The 14,415-nt window shown below is 34.8% G+C and overlaps 1 protein-coding gene across 1 annotated transcript in view; it reads left to right on the forward strand.

Moving 5' to 3' along the window:
* The window catches only part of LOC108567550 (LON peptidase N-terminal domain and RING finger protein 3), a 34,563-nt gene extending 20,542 nt beyond the window's left edge, over nt 1-14,021 (forward strand). Inside the window, exons 2-7 of the mRNA XM_017928089.1 lie at nt 11,741-11,862; nt 11,922-12,066; nt 12,352-12,659; nt 12,718-12,993; nt 13,054-13,317; nt 13,379-14,021. Of these exons, the coding sequence (XP_017783578.1) occupies nt 11,741-11,862; nt 11,922-12,066; nt 12,352-12,659; nt 12,718-12,993; nt 13,054-13,317; nt 13,379-13,543 (1,280 nt within the window). The 3' untranslated portion in view covers nt 13,544-14,021. The remainder of the gene's footprint in view (nt 1-11,740; nt 11,863-11,921; nt 12,067-12,351; nt 12,660-12,717; nt 12,994-13,053; nt 13,318-13,378) is intronic.
* The last annotated feature ends 394 nt before the right edge of the window (nt 14,022-14,415 follow it).

A 14,415-nucleotide genomic window follows, 5' to 3' on the forward strand; every position in this document is an offset into this window, starting at 1 on the left:
GATAATTATTATTTAGTAACTGGAGGATTATTAATTGAATGTAGAACGAAAATTATTACAAGATTAACAAGTTATGAAAACATTATTATGACTTAGTTCTTATTCCGTGAAATGAATAAATATAATAAGTAAATACTGGTTGCTTTTCTAAATGATGTATACGTTCGGTACATAATTATGCTTTCCAGTGACGTGGTTTCGCAAAATTGAATTATTAACTCGAGTACGAAGCAATTAATTTCTCGATCACATTTACAGTAGATCATTCCAGATGGAATATGGGCAAGAATTAACGGTGGCGGTGGATTAATTTACGATACGTGCGCGCACGAATGCGAAACGACTTCTTATATATGTATTTTTTACGTAATCATCAATCCTGGAATTGCATCTCTTCTAATTCTCGTAATGAATTATATAATGATTCAGTTTCGATGTGGAAAACGTCGGGGATCTCGCAATACACGTCGCGGATGGCATAACCATCGTCGACCGATGGATGGACAGACAGACCCATTGTGAGTGACTGTAACTCTAGTTATATATATACATATTTGTTATGAGGATTTTATGACTGTGTGTATGTCTGCATAATAATCATAATCGTTGCGAGTACGTGCATTGACGTAACGCAGAGGAGCGCGTTACGTAAGGGGCGGTTGTGTATATCCAACCGGCGGCGGCCCACACGGATTCGGTAACAGCAAAGAGATACCTCCATCCATATGTGTGTGTGGTATATGGATGGAGGTATCTCTTTTGCTGTTACCGTACAGACCAGACCCACTCTTCTAAATCTCTTTTTCAAATGTTACGACACTCTCAGACACAATTATCCTCAGATATTGCACTCTAGCGCACGGACGGACGACGTAGAGAGGAGATACACATGCAACGCGAGGAGGAGGCAATCGTGTTTAATGGAAATTACCGTTCGATGATCCAATTGTTTCGCAACCATTATGAAACCGGATAGAGAACGGCATTAATGATCCTCTCCGAACAGTGTCTTAGGTCATTTTTTGTTATTGCCAACTGCAAACAACAACAGCAGCAAAACCTTAATCACTCGCACGAAATTATCCATCCGAGTTCATGGACAGATGCACCGTTACACATCCTCTTTTCCAATACGATTTCCAATTTTTTTTTTTAATTTGTTGGAACGTAATGAAGAAACGAATCTTCGACACGTTTATTATCGTTATTTTTCTAAATAAGTACCTACATTATTATTACACTTTTTTTTTTGTCTGTTGCGGCAATTATTAAACAATCGTTGCCCAACGCTAAAATACTGAGCCGCATTGTTGTTTCGTTTCGTTTTGCAAAGAAACACCTGTATTTCGTATATCCTTTATTGCGTTGCGTTTTCGTACTGTATTTGCTTGCATACGTAACACACACACGTAATGTAACGTTTGATTATTAAACGTGCATTTATTCACGGAATCCGTTTCGTAATCGGGTTTGCGGATTACGTAAAGGTCTCTCTTACTTTGTTAAGATATAATGCTTTGGATATTTCAATTTCATCAAAATTGGAAGATCCTTAAGTTTGTATTATGTCAAAGTGTGTGGTCTCTGTGATATTCGATAGCTAATCTGTCATCCTCTTTAGTGTGGCTTCCGTTTCAATGAACTTCTGAGATTGAACAGATGCGCGTTCCTAGCCAATTAACCCTAGCCGACAAAATAAACCGCTTGGAAATATTATTAATCTGGCTTCATTTTTCTCGTGCCAAGTGAGATTTTGCAGGTGTCCTGAATCGCGTACATACTATTTTTCAGGATTCTAATTTTGATCTATTCACTCTTACGTTTTATATTATTTAGTATACGTTACTTCATCAACCGTAGTTGCATTTGAAATAAACCAATTTTGAATAGCAACACAACAAAAAGCATCATAATTATGTAATTTTAAAGAAATATAATTTTAAAAAACTAAAGGCGTTAGACGAAAACATTATGTAATAATAGTTATTTAAGGTCTGCATTGTTCCATGAATTTGCATTCATATTTCTACAAGAATTATTCACTGTTAATAGTTCAAATAATTATATTAGAAATAACAAGAAAAGCAATCGGATTTCTAATATTTTATTAGCCTTTTAATAATTGCAATAAATAATTTGTTAAGTTTAAAAATTTGAATTCAAGTTTTACATTTTGTTAATTCTTATAAAAGTAAATAGAAATATTTTTAGTATTAGATTAAAATTTGATATTTTCAAAGAAGTTGAGGTATATGTTTTATGAATATTCGAATAGAAACGACGTATATTTTTATTATGTAAGCGAATATTCAAAGAAGAGGTAAATTGTAAAAAAGACTTTCGAGGTAATAATTGCTAATGGAAAAAAATGGTTAACCATGAACTTCATTTACACACGAGTTTTAATATGAAATAAGGAATGACGAGAATTTAATTTTGCAAAAATGTTGATCTTTGTAAATTTTAATAATTAATCTAAAATCTTATTCAACTGACTATGATTATTTAAGTTAATTGAAAGTTCCAAACTTAGCATTTAGCTGTGATATATTATATTTTCATACTTGATAGCGGTCTCTACTTTGCTGGATAATAATAAGATTTGATTATTTATGTAGACTAGGAATGTACGTTAAAGTCTTTACTTTGTTGAATCTATTTAGTATTTGCTTCCGTTCCACATCCGTTTAGATATAACACTTTTATGATTTAATTTATTAATTTATATGATGAGGAAGAATTAAATCTTGGTGGTTTCAAGTTGTCCTGTTAACGAACTAAAGACATTCTTGACGTCTCTTAGTCGCCTTTTTGTATAAACATATACATCCCATCCATATTCTTATACCTTTTTGAGTGTTCCGAATTCAAGTCCATTTATAAACACATAATCTTTCCACCTACAATCGTAATCGATCATCTTTTTCATTTAAACAAATGCATAGGATGTTGTCTCGGTCTTATAATAAAGAAAACCGCCAAAGCCGAATCCCGTGGGAACGTTTAATCATCAATTTATACAAGTCCTACTCCCAATCACAGCTCACATCCCGATTAATAAGTAATAACTTTGTAAGTAGTCTCAGATGAATCAAACGAATTTCATTAAATTCCCAACAACTGAGACTTCACAACGACAACACCAGACAATATTCCACTGTGTCCACAATTCCATCCATGGGACACGACAGTCCGTCAATGCTAAACTTGTATTTAGTGTAAACGAGAGCGTAATGAAGGATTTGTGAAGGTCGTAAGAGCATTGAAACCGTTCCAAAGCAGAAGTGGTTTGCTTCGAAAAGTGTCTTTGGGATGTTGGAAATCTGGCGGATATTATTAGGGTCAGCGTACTGCGAGGATACGCGTCAAATGAATTATGTATCTCTCCGCCATTTGGGTCTAAATATAGATGATGATGATCATATAAAAGCGCAATTACCACTGGTCTGATTGGATGCGAGCGTACGGATGCATATGCACGTCTTCTCCGGTTCTTCGTAGAATCGTGCGGAAGCCCCCCGGTAAGATGGTAATAAGTTGAGAACGGTCATGTATGTTCTAATCAACTCTCTTAACAAGGATAAATTGCTGCGTGCATCCAAGGAAAGAAGCAGCGCATCTGGACCGAACGCTGCTCCTCTCACTTGTTTCAATGATCCTCCTTCCGCTCACCATCTTTATATTCAGATAATCTATTTATAAACCGTGCACACACAATACGCTCGACTCCCACGCGATCCGATCAATCATACTAATTCTTAGAACAAGTACCTACACACTAAACACATCCTAAAATCATCATTGAACTCAATCGAATTTCAATATAAATCGCATCCAATTTGGCTTCAAATAGATATTAAGTTAAGCTGCAAGAAACTTGATGATTCACAACAAACAATGAATTTATTGCGCGGATCGATTTAAATATTGCTTTAAATGTCAATAAAGTAGTGTAAGGCGCGACATAAATTCGTGTAAATTTATGAATCGAACGTGCGTATGTTTATTTTAAACCGTATCTCCAAGGTTGCAACTATTTTTCCACGATGGAAAAAAAATGCGTGTACGTGTAATTTATAAATATTGTAGTGACCAATTTTTTTCTCTCTAAATCTTTTTTATTTGTTTCTCTCAGCTTCCGAACTGCAGCAAATGTACTTATATATTTTTCTCTTCAACCGAGTTATTTCTGTGGCCCATAAATGTTTCAGTCGACGGCCAGTATATTCGATCGAAATTTCGTGGCGTGATTATGTTTGTTTCTCTTTTTCTTTTTTGTTATAAACCGTTATTTCCATTGCAATCTCATTATTCTCGTTCCCGTAAACAATTTACCATGAGTACAATTTTAATGGAGATTTATTGGGTTTTGTTCTCTCAAAGTTACTTAAGTGCCCCACATTGTGTGCCAAATGTACTTTTTCTTATGGATAAACTTGCATTAATTATGAGCTTAAGTTGGTACACAAATCTAGAACCTAAAATGTATCAAGCATACCAACACATAGTGTTGTAACTTTGAGAAAAAAATTTAATAAGATATTTAGTTGTATAAAAGAACAAAATAAACATGCAATTCATTAAATGTCTCTTTTGCTAATACATCGTGCTTGGTGAAGAGCCAACATTAATTGATTTCAGAGCCAAACTCCAAAAAGTATACAGATTTATGTGCAAGAAAAATGTTTAAACTTTTTAGCAGATGTTAAAACATGACATTCAATTAAAAAGTAAAAAAAATCGAGTTGACATCAATTCATGATTATTATTCGCGTTTCCAATACATTTTTTTTATCTCCCTTTCTCTCTCAAGTCTTATGTAAATAAAGCAAGGATACGCATTTTTCTTATATCTAAAGTAAACTTCCGACGTGCTCGTAACGTATGACCCGATTAACACTGAAGTCTGTATTTGTTTTGTTTTCAGTTGTTTTTTCGCGGAAAAGCACTCGTCACATTGCCAAGAAAAATTGGCACTTTGTGAAAAATTGTGGATGCGAATAGAAAAATAGTTTTGCGCCTTTGTGCAAATCGATACTGGACTTTTATTGATATATAAAATAACATAAAACTTTGTGGTTTATGTTATATTTAGTTAGTTGAGATAGAAACAAAATCAACATGAGAATAGTTTTTCTTATAAAACTATTATTTACGAGACTTGCATCAATCCTTTGTGATTATTTGACAAAGTAATTACGAGAACAACTTTTCACTAAATAGGATTAGACAAAGCTACCTTCATGTTCTTTGACAAAAGCCTTCCAGAAATATTTCATAGTCTTCTTCATTAGTTTTTATCATCTCAACTATGTGTAAAAGATAGTCTTGTACAGAGTTAACTTTAAAGCTACTTTGATATTTGAAATGCACGAAAATGTATGTAGTTTACAAAAAGGTGATCCTATTTACAGTTGAACGCAGTAAAATAATGGCGATGTAGATTTATCGACCCGACGCGTTAATCCCATGCGGATGATTGGGGTGTTCACAAAGGACTCTGACTTTATTATTAGAAGCAGTAAACTGTCGACTGAAATAAATCCTAGGATTTAGCTTTACTTTACTTTCCTTCGGCGTCGACGTCGAAAATACGTCGTGATTTCGATACAAGAACACATTAAAGTAAAGCCTGCGATGGGGTTTCTAATCTGATATAGATTTTCCACGAACGCCGATTAGATCACAACGTTTCGCGAAAACAATATAATTTAATAAATGTAAATGCGCAGGATTTCGAGATTATGTTTCCTGTTCTTGAGAAACTTGTAAAACGCGTGATTGTATGCAGATAAAAGTTACCTCGAACGGATCGTCATTTGCATATGAGCTTGAATCGTATGATTTCTTAAACATAAAAATATTATGAAATGAAAAAGTAATACAATTATACATACAAATATATTTCAATATGTGTTTTAAGTCAAGTTTCAAGAACTATTTGGATTTTATTTACAACAATTATTGGTGAAATTTTATAATTTTTCAGAAGTCATGCAGAAGAATGCAATTTTGATTATCTAATAAATCAAAACGTTTGTAAAACAATTAAGTTGATAACTACATCATTTATCTTGATTTTAACCCTTAATTGAAATTGTATTTAATTTACAGATAAATATTATATCTTTTCAGGTAATATCTAATCTAAATTTCATAAATTAAACTAATAACAGAGATCATTGTTAAAATAATGTAAATTCTAAAATAACTAAAAAAATCTACACAATTATTGATCATTCGACTAATATTTGTATTCTGGGACTTTATACAATTATTTGGTGTTATGAAATCCTGCAATATTTCAATAATTGCTCATTATTTTATGATGAAATCAACATTTATATAGTTCTTGAAAATATACTATTTCCAAGAAATTTCCAGAAATCCAATTTCAATATGATTTACTAAAACGTATATATATTTTTATTATATTAGAATTTATGTTTTAGATTTGCCTGATTTTTTTTTAAATTTTATATAGTTATTGGTGATTGTGAAATATTCAAATATTTAACCTTGATTTTGTTTTTGCAAAAATCAATCCGTGAATCAGTTTGAAGAATTGTGAACGATGTGACCTCAAAATGTTTATTTCAATTATAAAATGAAATTGAATTATTGTAATAACACTTATATTGGTACGTTGATTCGAGAAATACTTCTTTAATCGATTAAATCCTTATTTTAATTATATTGTTTTCTATATGAAACCTGTTGTAATTGCTTTCAAGAATGTTGTATTATGTTATATTGTTCTTTTGAAACATGTTCATGTTCTTTAACAAAATTCAACAAAGATTGAGAGCGTTAAAAGCCTTCCAGAAATCTTTCAGAGTCTCTTCATTAGTTTTCCTATGTGTAAAAGATACAGTTAACTTTAAATCTACAAAGCTACTTTGATATTCGAAATGCATGAAAATGTATGTAGTTTATACAAAGGTGATCCTGTTTAGAGTTGAACTCAGTAAAATAATGTAGATTTATCGACTCAACGCATGGTATTATGTGGACGATTGGGGTATTCACAATATAATTATTATATTGGTATGTTGACTCCAGAAATACTTCTTTAATCGATTAAATCCTTATTTTAATTATATTGTTTTCTATATGAAACCTGTTGTAATTGCTTTCAAGAATGTTGTATTATGTTATATTGTACTTTTGAGACATGTTCATGTTCTTTAACAAAATTCAACAAAGATTGAGAGCATTAAAAGCCTTCCAGAAATCTTTCATAGTCTCTTCATTAGTTTTCATATGTGTAAAAGATACAGTTAACTTTAAATCTACAAAGCTACTTTGATATTGAAATGCATGAAAATGTATGTAGTTTATACATACATTAAGGTGATCCTGTTTAGAGTTGAACGCAGTAAAATAATGTAGATTTATCGACTCACAATATAATTATTATATTGGTATGTTGACTCAAGAAATACTTCTTTATTCCATTAAATCCTTATTTTAATTATATTGTTTTCTATATGCGACCTGTTGTAATTGCTTTCAAGAATGTTGTATTATGGGTTGATGAACAATGATGTTTCGTTGATGTTTCCTGTGAACTGTGTGAAAGAGGACCATGACCGCGCCTCTGCTTCTAAACGGTAACACAATGGCATCCTGTCTTGGCTAATTAAAGAGTCTTCCACGCTCGTCGCTCCAACAGCAATTCTCGTCTGGTGAGCAGAAAGTCTATCGAACTGAACAACGTATGCAGCTCGTCTAGATCCTTGAGACGGGCATCGGCGAAATATCGTTTTTATTCAGCACCATCTAAAAATAGTCGTTGTCATTGTCCTGAGCCGTGCGCCCGCTTCCCATTTTCCGCTCGCTCTCCTGGTCGTCGTCCTTTTCGAGTCTGACGTTAAACGAATCCGTCTGGAATGGTTTTAATATGCGGCAGACGGACACGGTTCGATGAAGAGACTGCTGTTAAATGGATAGATCTGTTGTTGTTGTTGTTGAGTATAGTAGTATATAGTATGTTGGATGTAGTATAGTATGTGAGGGGAAACGACCTGGTGACATTGACCGTTCGAGGACGCGGTCGTCGCCGCCACCGGCGATCACTCGCTCATTAGCGGATGCAACTCGCTTTTCTCGCCCAAATACAACTAAATTGCTTTCGCAGACGTTTACTTCAATATTGACCAACCTTATTCAACACATGCTACAACATATACAAAATATCGGAATAACAAAATATCCTAAGATCTTCGGAATAACTTTACAATGTTTTCACATATTATTTTAAAACAATGTTCTATCCACTTAAAAAGTAATTTTTATATTGATCAATTTGATCAAGTATTTATTTTTACTACAGTTTTCGTACTATTTATATTACATCATATTTCTTGTTGGTGGATTCTCAATATATTTCATAACTAAATGATGAGGAATTTCATGATAATACAAATATTGTTTAAATTTATCAAAATATATCTATTATTCAAAGTTTGCAGTGCATTTGATTCTTGGGAAATTTTCCTACGGATTTTTCACCGGCTGGCTGGACAACTGCCAAACTATCTCGAACACGTTTTCGATATTCATTTGTCACGAAGTTTCGGGCGATACCTTCCACTCAACACGTACACAACAGCGCGCACGCTGCTGTTCCTCAAATCATTTGCTTCCGATGCTCTCAACATTCTTCACAATACACATTAACTTACCGGCCAAACTAATGACACGGTAATTTCCCATTCCTGCGAGCTCTTTCCACCCATTCCCAACTATCAATAGCACTTACCAGTCTCCTCATCCTCCTCTTCGTATCTATTTTTAAAGTGGTAATACCCATAAATTTTCAGAAGTTATGTAAAGTCCACAGATTCCTTACTAGTACTTATTCAGAATTCTACAAAAAAATTAAGAATTAAGTCAAATTTATATAATCAGTATGAAAAAAATGCCTTAATCTTAGAATGAAATAAGAAAGAAAATTTCTATTTTTTTTGAATGTGTGATTCATTAAAAATTCATGGAATTGCGTTGACGAATTTTGAAACGTACTAAATGGATATAAAACGTACTAATTGAAGAATTAAATATATATTTTTTCTTTGAAAAAGACTTGGTATTTTCATAAAAAAAAATGTATGTTTCGTTCCATAAAATTATGAAAATTATTAAGTGTAGGAAGTAGTAGACGGTAATGTTCCTTGATTTGAAGGAGAGCAAGTCAAGGAACGTACGTACATTGAGAAGAAGGAAATAATTATCAATTAAAGCATTCTGCATTACACAAAGAAAGGTGAAACAATGACTGCAGCTGCACTTTGACGAAACTCATCTAAACAAAAGGAGCATTCACGACGCGATTTAACCTTGCGCAGGTATTTATCAAGTGGCGAGTCTAAAAATGTTCATCAATATTTATGTTGTTTCGCGCGGGTCTACCAAATATTTGCCAGCTCATACACCCTAAAAGAGAGACAAACGACAACCAGAGTAAAGAAAGATGTTGATCGTTTATTGGCCGTGCGCCATCCTCGCAACAGCTCATAAACATGCTTTCAGAGATGTGCGAAAACTATTTCAAATGATGATAGATTAGCAAATGAAATTCCATCAAATCAATGCAATTTTATTAAGGAAATTAAATATAAAACGATTGTAATAATGGAAGAGAACGCGTTTGGAAATCTCGTTCGTTTATGGTTGTATTCGAAGGTAAGGTAACGAAATCAAATGCGTCCGGTGAAAGAGAACGCGATGATGACTCACTTATTTCGAGTGCAGTTCACCTGCGCCATTTAAATCTAATTAAGGGACACTAATTACATTAATAAAAATAAAATAAATTTAAAAAAATTACATAACAGAAAAGTTTAGCAGTCGGAATGAAATGGAAAAAAAGAAATAGTGAGCGTCGTGTCCTATAAATACGCGTAGGGATTAGATCTTGCGCAAATACCGATTGTACGGTTTCTTACTAACCGTGGATTATGTTGTAATGACTGTAGAATATTACTTACTCTCGAATTACTTAATAGCAGCCGAGTTGCAAAATACGAAATTGCTATAATATGTGTGAAGTGGGTACTGGAAATATCACGATTTTTGTTTGCCGTTTTCTCTTTGGCCGTTGGATTATTATGAAATTGATGCAATTACAACCTAAGGGTTTTTAAAATTAATACCCGACCGGGTCTAACTGATTAATGACGAATTACTTAACAGATGAGTTTCAAAATGCGAAATTGCTGTAATAGATATGAAATGAGTATTGGAAATGTCACGATTTTTGTTTCATCTGTGATTGTTATGAAATTGTTGCAATTAAAGATAAAGTATTTTCAAATTATTGCGAAATTGGATGTAACAGTTAGTTGAAATATTGAATTAATTAATAGAGCAGTTTTGATTCTATCATCATTTTGTTGATATCTTGACATCATGATGATGTTTAAAAATGTGAAATTGCAGTATTGTGCTTGAATTGTGTACTGGCAACAAATAGGATATATGAAGGTCTGTTAAATTTATTTCAGGGATTGAAATAAATCCCAATAATATTATAGTAGAATTCCATAATTTGAAAAGTGTACGGAATGAGACGTCAATATGATATTGTAAATCTTGTTGTTTATCAAATTTGATATATTTGATTTGAAATCTTGTTTATAAAAGATCGGTTAAATTAAAATTATTTCATTGTGGACTTGGAAATATTAAAAAAATATGAATGAATTACGATTTTTTGAATGAGTTAAAAATATAAATCACGAGGACTATCCTTGTTGTCGTGTTATTGGCGATATGAATGAGATGTGTGCATGCACGTGTAGAGGGTCGTTAAAATGAATCCCTCTTGGATTATTTTCTTGCGTAACGTCTTGAGTTTCTCAATGTAGGAACCAGTGGGAACGTGCAAAGGCGCCTATCAATTGCTTTTGACAAGCTGTCATCGTTCGTTCATTGTTGTTGTTGTTATCGTCTTAAGCTGGAAAGAATCCCGGATTGACGTCATCGGAAGCGGCCGATGACGGGGGTGGTGACATTTCCATTTTCCCCGGGAATTGCAGATCGATACGAGCTACACATCTCGCCCACCGCCTCCGACAAAACCAAACCATCCCCTTCCACCACCGTCAGACGGATTTCGTTACGCAACAGGCCGCTGCGCGCAACACGAACCAACGTATCCGAGTTGCACGAGGTTCATCCTCCCGGGGAAAAAGAGATGCATGACCTCAGTCTGGATGCGATCCATAAATCCGGTGCGCAATCATCGCTCGTCAATCATCATTTTATAATGCTCTACAATTTACTCAAACGCTTTGTTGATTCTAGGAAAACAATGGTAGTTACCAATAATAATACAATGCAAATGTTTTTGATCAAGTTAAGAAGTCTTTGACAAACACATTTATCAATTAAATCTATTCTTATTCATTTTTTCTTGCTTCCTTTTCACTGACTGACCAAAGAAGCATTCAAGAAGCATCGGAACTCAATGCCGATGTGGATGATGTTGATGTTCACGGTCTAATCTCGGTATTGCCGACTAAATAAAAACACCTCCGGCCTAATTTACGATCACCCCGACTGTGTGCGAGCCAAGTGCTCAGCACGTCCAACTTAATTGAATCCGAGCTGTAAATCCTTCAATTTTATTACATCCATTGTGCTGAGTCTCGGCCGGCCGTGCGCCGCTACTGTTTCTTCCATTTTTATTTTTAATCCATCTACTATATATTTGTCTTCTTTTGTTTGTTCGCAGGGTACAAAAGCGCCGTGCCGGGCACAGCAGATATTTTGGGAATCGAACCCAGGTATTGCCTGAGATCGCGAAACGCCGGCCTGCAGACCAGATCCTCCCCAAATCATCAGCATTTCGACAAGGTGACTTCTTCGCATTCATCCATCCATCGCTATTTACTGACACTACCCTTAATTTACAGCTGCTCAGGCGACTCATCCAGTCGCACAGGAAGAACAGGCTTCACTACCTGAGGAAACGCAGGAAGGCCGACGACAATCTGAGCGTTTGCCTCTCACGTACCAAAGAGTTCCGCAAGATCCTCAAGAACGTTGAAATCGTTAAAGGTATTAATAACTACTTTTTTTTTTTAATTACAACATTCCATTTTTACTTTAGCAAGTTTTCCATTATTACAAAAAGTCAAGTCAAGTCATTTTTATAAAGTCGCAAGAACAAAGATACATTATAACACTATTTTTAGTTAAAATGTTAAATGTGGCTTAATTATAATTTTCACTTCAAAGACTTCTATAGAAGACGGCATTGTAAAATCTTTTGTTTCATTTAAGACAATTACGACTATATATTCGTGTTTTAACTAAACGGTGGCATTGCGTTTGTTGTTTCAGAGAGAGCAGTCCGCGTGGCCTGGGATCACGTAACAATATCGGTGTTGGAGTGTATATTGTGCAGCAGATGTTTATTGGATCCGGTGACGACGCGATGCGGCCACACTTTCTGCAGGGGCTGTTTGGCCCGTGTTATCGATCACGGGTGGGCATGTCCCCTGTGCATGGCCCCTCTCGACCCAACCGAGGAGACGAGGGGCACCACGCTCGTCATACAGGAGGCCATAGAATTCCTGCTTCCCGAAGACTACATCGAACGATTGGCCATCAGCAACCAGGAAATCCAGGTGCTCGAGAAGGATAGTCAAGTGAGTATTTGCATTTTTACACAGGATGAACACCGGCCTGCAATGAGCAATTTTACAGCCGTTCCAGGTGCCCGTCTTCGTCTGCACGAACGCGTTTCCGAGCGTCGCGTGTCCTCTATACGTGTACGAGCCCAGATACAGGCTTTTGGCCAGAAGATGCTTGAAGTCTAACACCAGGAGATTCGCGATGGCCGCTCGCAACGACAACTCTGAGAAGTTCGCGCCGTTCGGAACCGTTCTTGAGGTGAGGGATGCCGTCCACATGCGCGATGGTACATCCATACTCACAACTGTTGGTGTCCGTCGGTTCAGGGTTCTGGAGAAAGGCGAACTCGTAAGATATTTAACACACGTTACTTAAGAACATAGATAAATTTATTTGTTTTAATTCCAGGATGGTTACGATACTGCTACAGTGGAGTATATCAAGGATTGCGACGTCTCCGAGGAAAAGCTTCCGGAGCTTCTGGATTTACACGAGCGAGTTTACAGCAAAGCCGGTAAATGGGTGAGCTCTTTGGCTCCCAAGGTCCTGGCCGAAGTAGAAACTTGCATCGGTGAGATGCCACCATTGGAATCCGATTGGTACAAGTTACCGGACGGACCATCATGGGCTTGGTGGCTCATGCCCATCCTACCATTATCATCTAAGCTCCAAGTACGTACAAACGAATTCCGCACACTTACCCAATTAATTTAACACCTCTTTACCTCTTCAGATTGGCTTCTTATACACGACGGACTTGGAGAAGCGCCTGAAAGCCATCGACAAGATGCTCGAGCACATGAAGATTAAGATGCGCGCTCTCAAGAGGACCAACTCGTTGAGATGCACCGAAACCGTCGAGAACTCTGATTCGTGTCGACTGTCCTGGCTTATATGAGAAACAAAGACAATTTTTGATTTGCTCAATATTAATAATGATGGTATACCACCCTCCGTGGACACCGGATTTCAGGTCATCCATATCTTAAGTCGTTAATTTGAGGAAGAAAGCCGTTATCCACCTTTTCTTTTCTTCAAATATTTTTCGTTGCCTTCAAGATGATAAAACACATAGAATAGTTTCTAGGTAGATGATATACATATACAGATAGAGATATATACATATATTTAAAAATATAATATAAATTAATTAGTTTAGATGGATTTCCTAAGCCCAATTTAAACTTTGATCGTGGCTTAGATGAAATCATTCTCAATGGAACAAAGTTTACCTACATTAATTATATATATATATATACATAAACTTTTTGTCTATCCAGTCTATACAATCAATACGATGTCTTAGCTTGATGTTTAGAATTGAATGTAATTAATGTTATTACGAGTAGTCATATTATTATTATTCTCGATTGAGCACAAGTTTTTTGAGAATTTTGAAAGTGATATTTAATTAAAAGAAAAAACTATATAAAAATACTCTTTAATCAATATAACTTTTGGTTCTTATATATTTAACTATTCTGAATCACATTCGACCAATTGTAATGTAGTCCAAAGAATCTTTTTTGTAGCCATTCTACAGTTATTATACATACATAATATATATATATATTTAATATATATATATATATATACATATATTTATTTTTTTATACTAAAAGCAACAACATATGTAGTAGACCAGATGACTTATTTAGAGAAAATACGACACGAAGAAATCTCGCGGATTATAATTGTTTATAGGAGTTAGAAAAATTTGAAGAAAAAAAAAACAATCAAATTTCATCATTGTTTATGATTGTGTTTATT

The sequence above is a fragment of the Nicrophorus vespilloides genome, unplaced genomic scaffold (assembly GCF_001412225.1).
Source record: "Nicrophorus vespilloides isolate i.1.1-1 unplaced genomic scaffold, Nicve_v1.0, whole genome shotgun sequence".
NCBI classification, from domain to species: Eukaryota; Metazoa; Arthropoda; class Insecta; order Coleoptera; family Silphidae; genus Nicrophorus; species Nicrophorus vespilloides.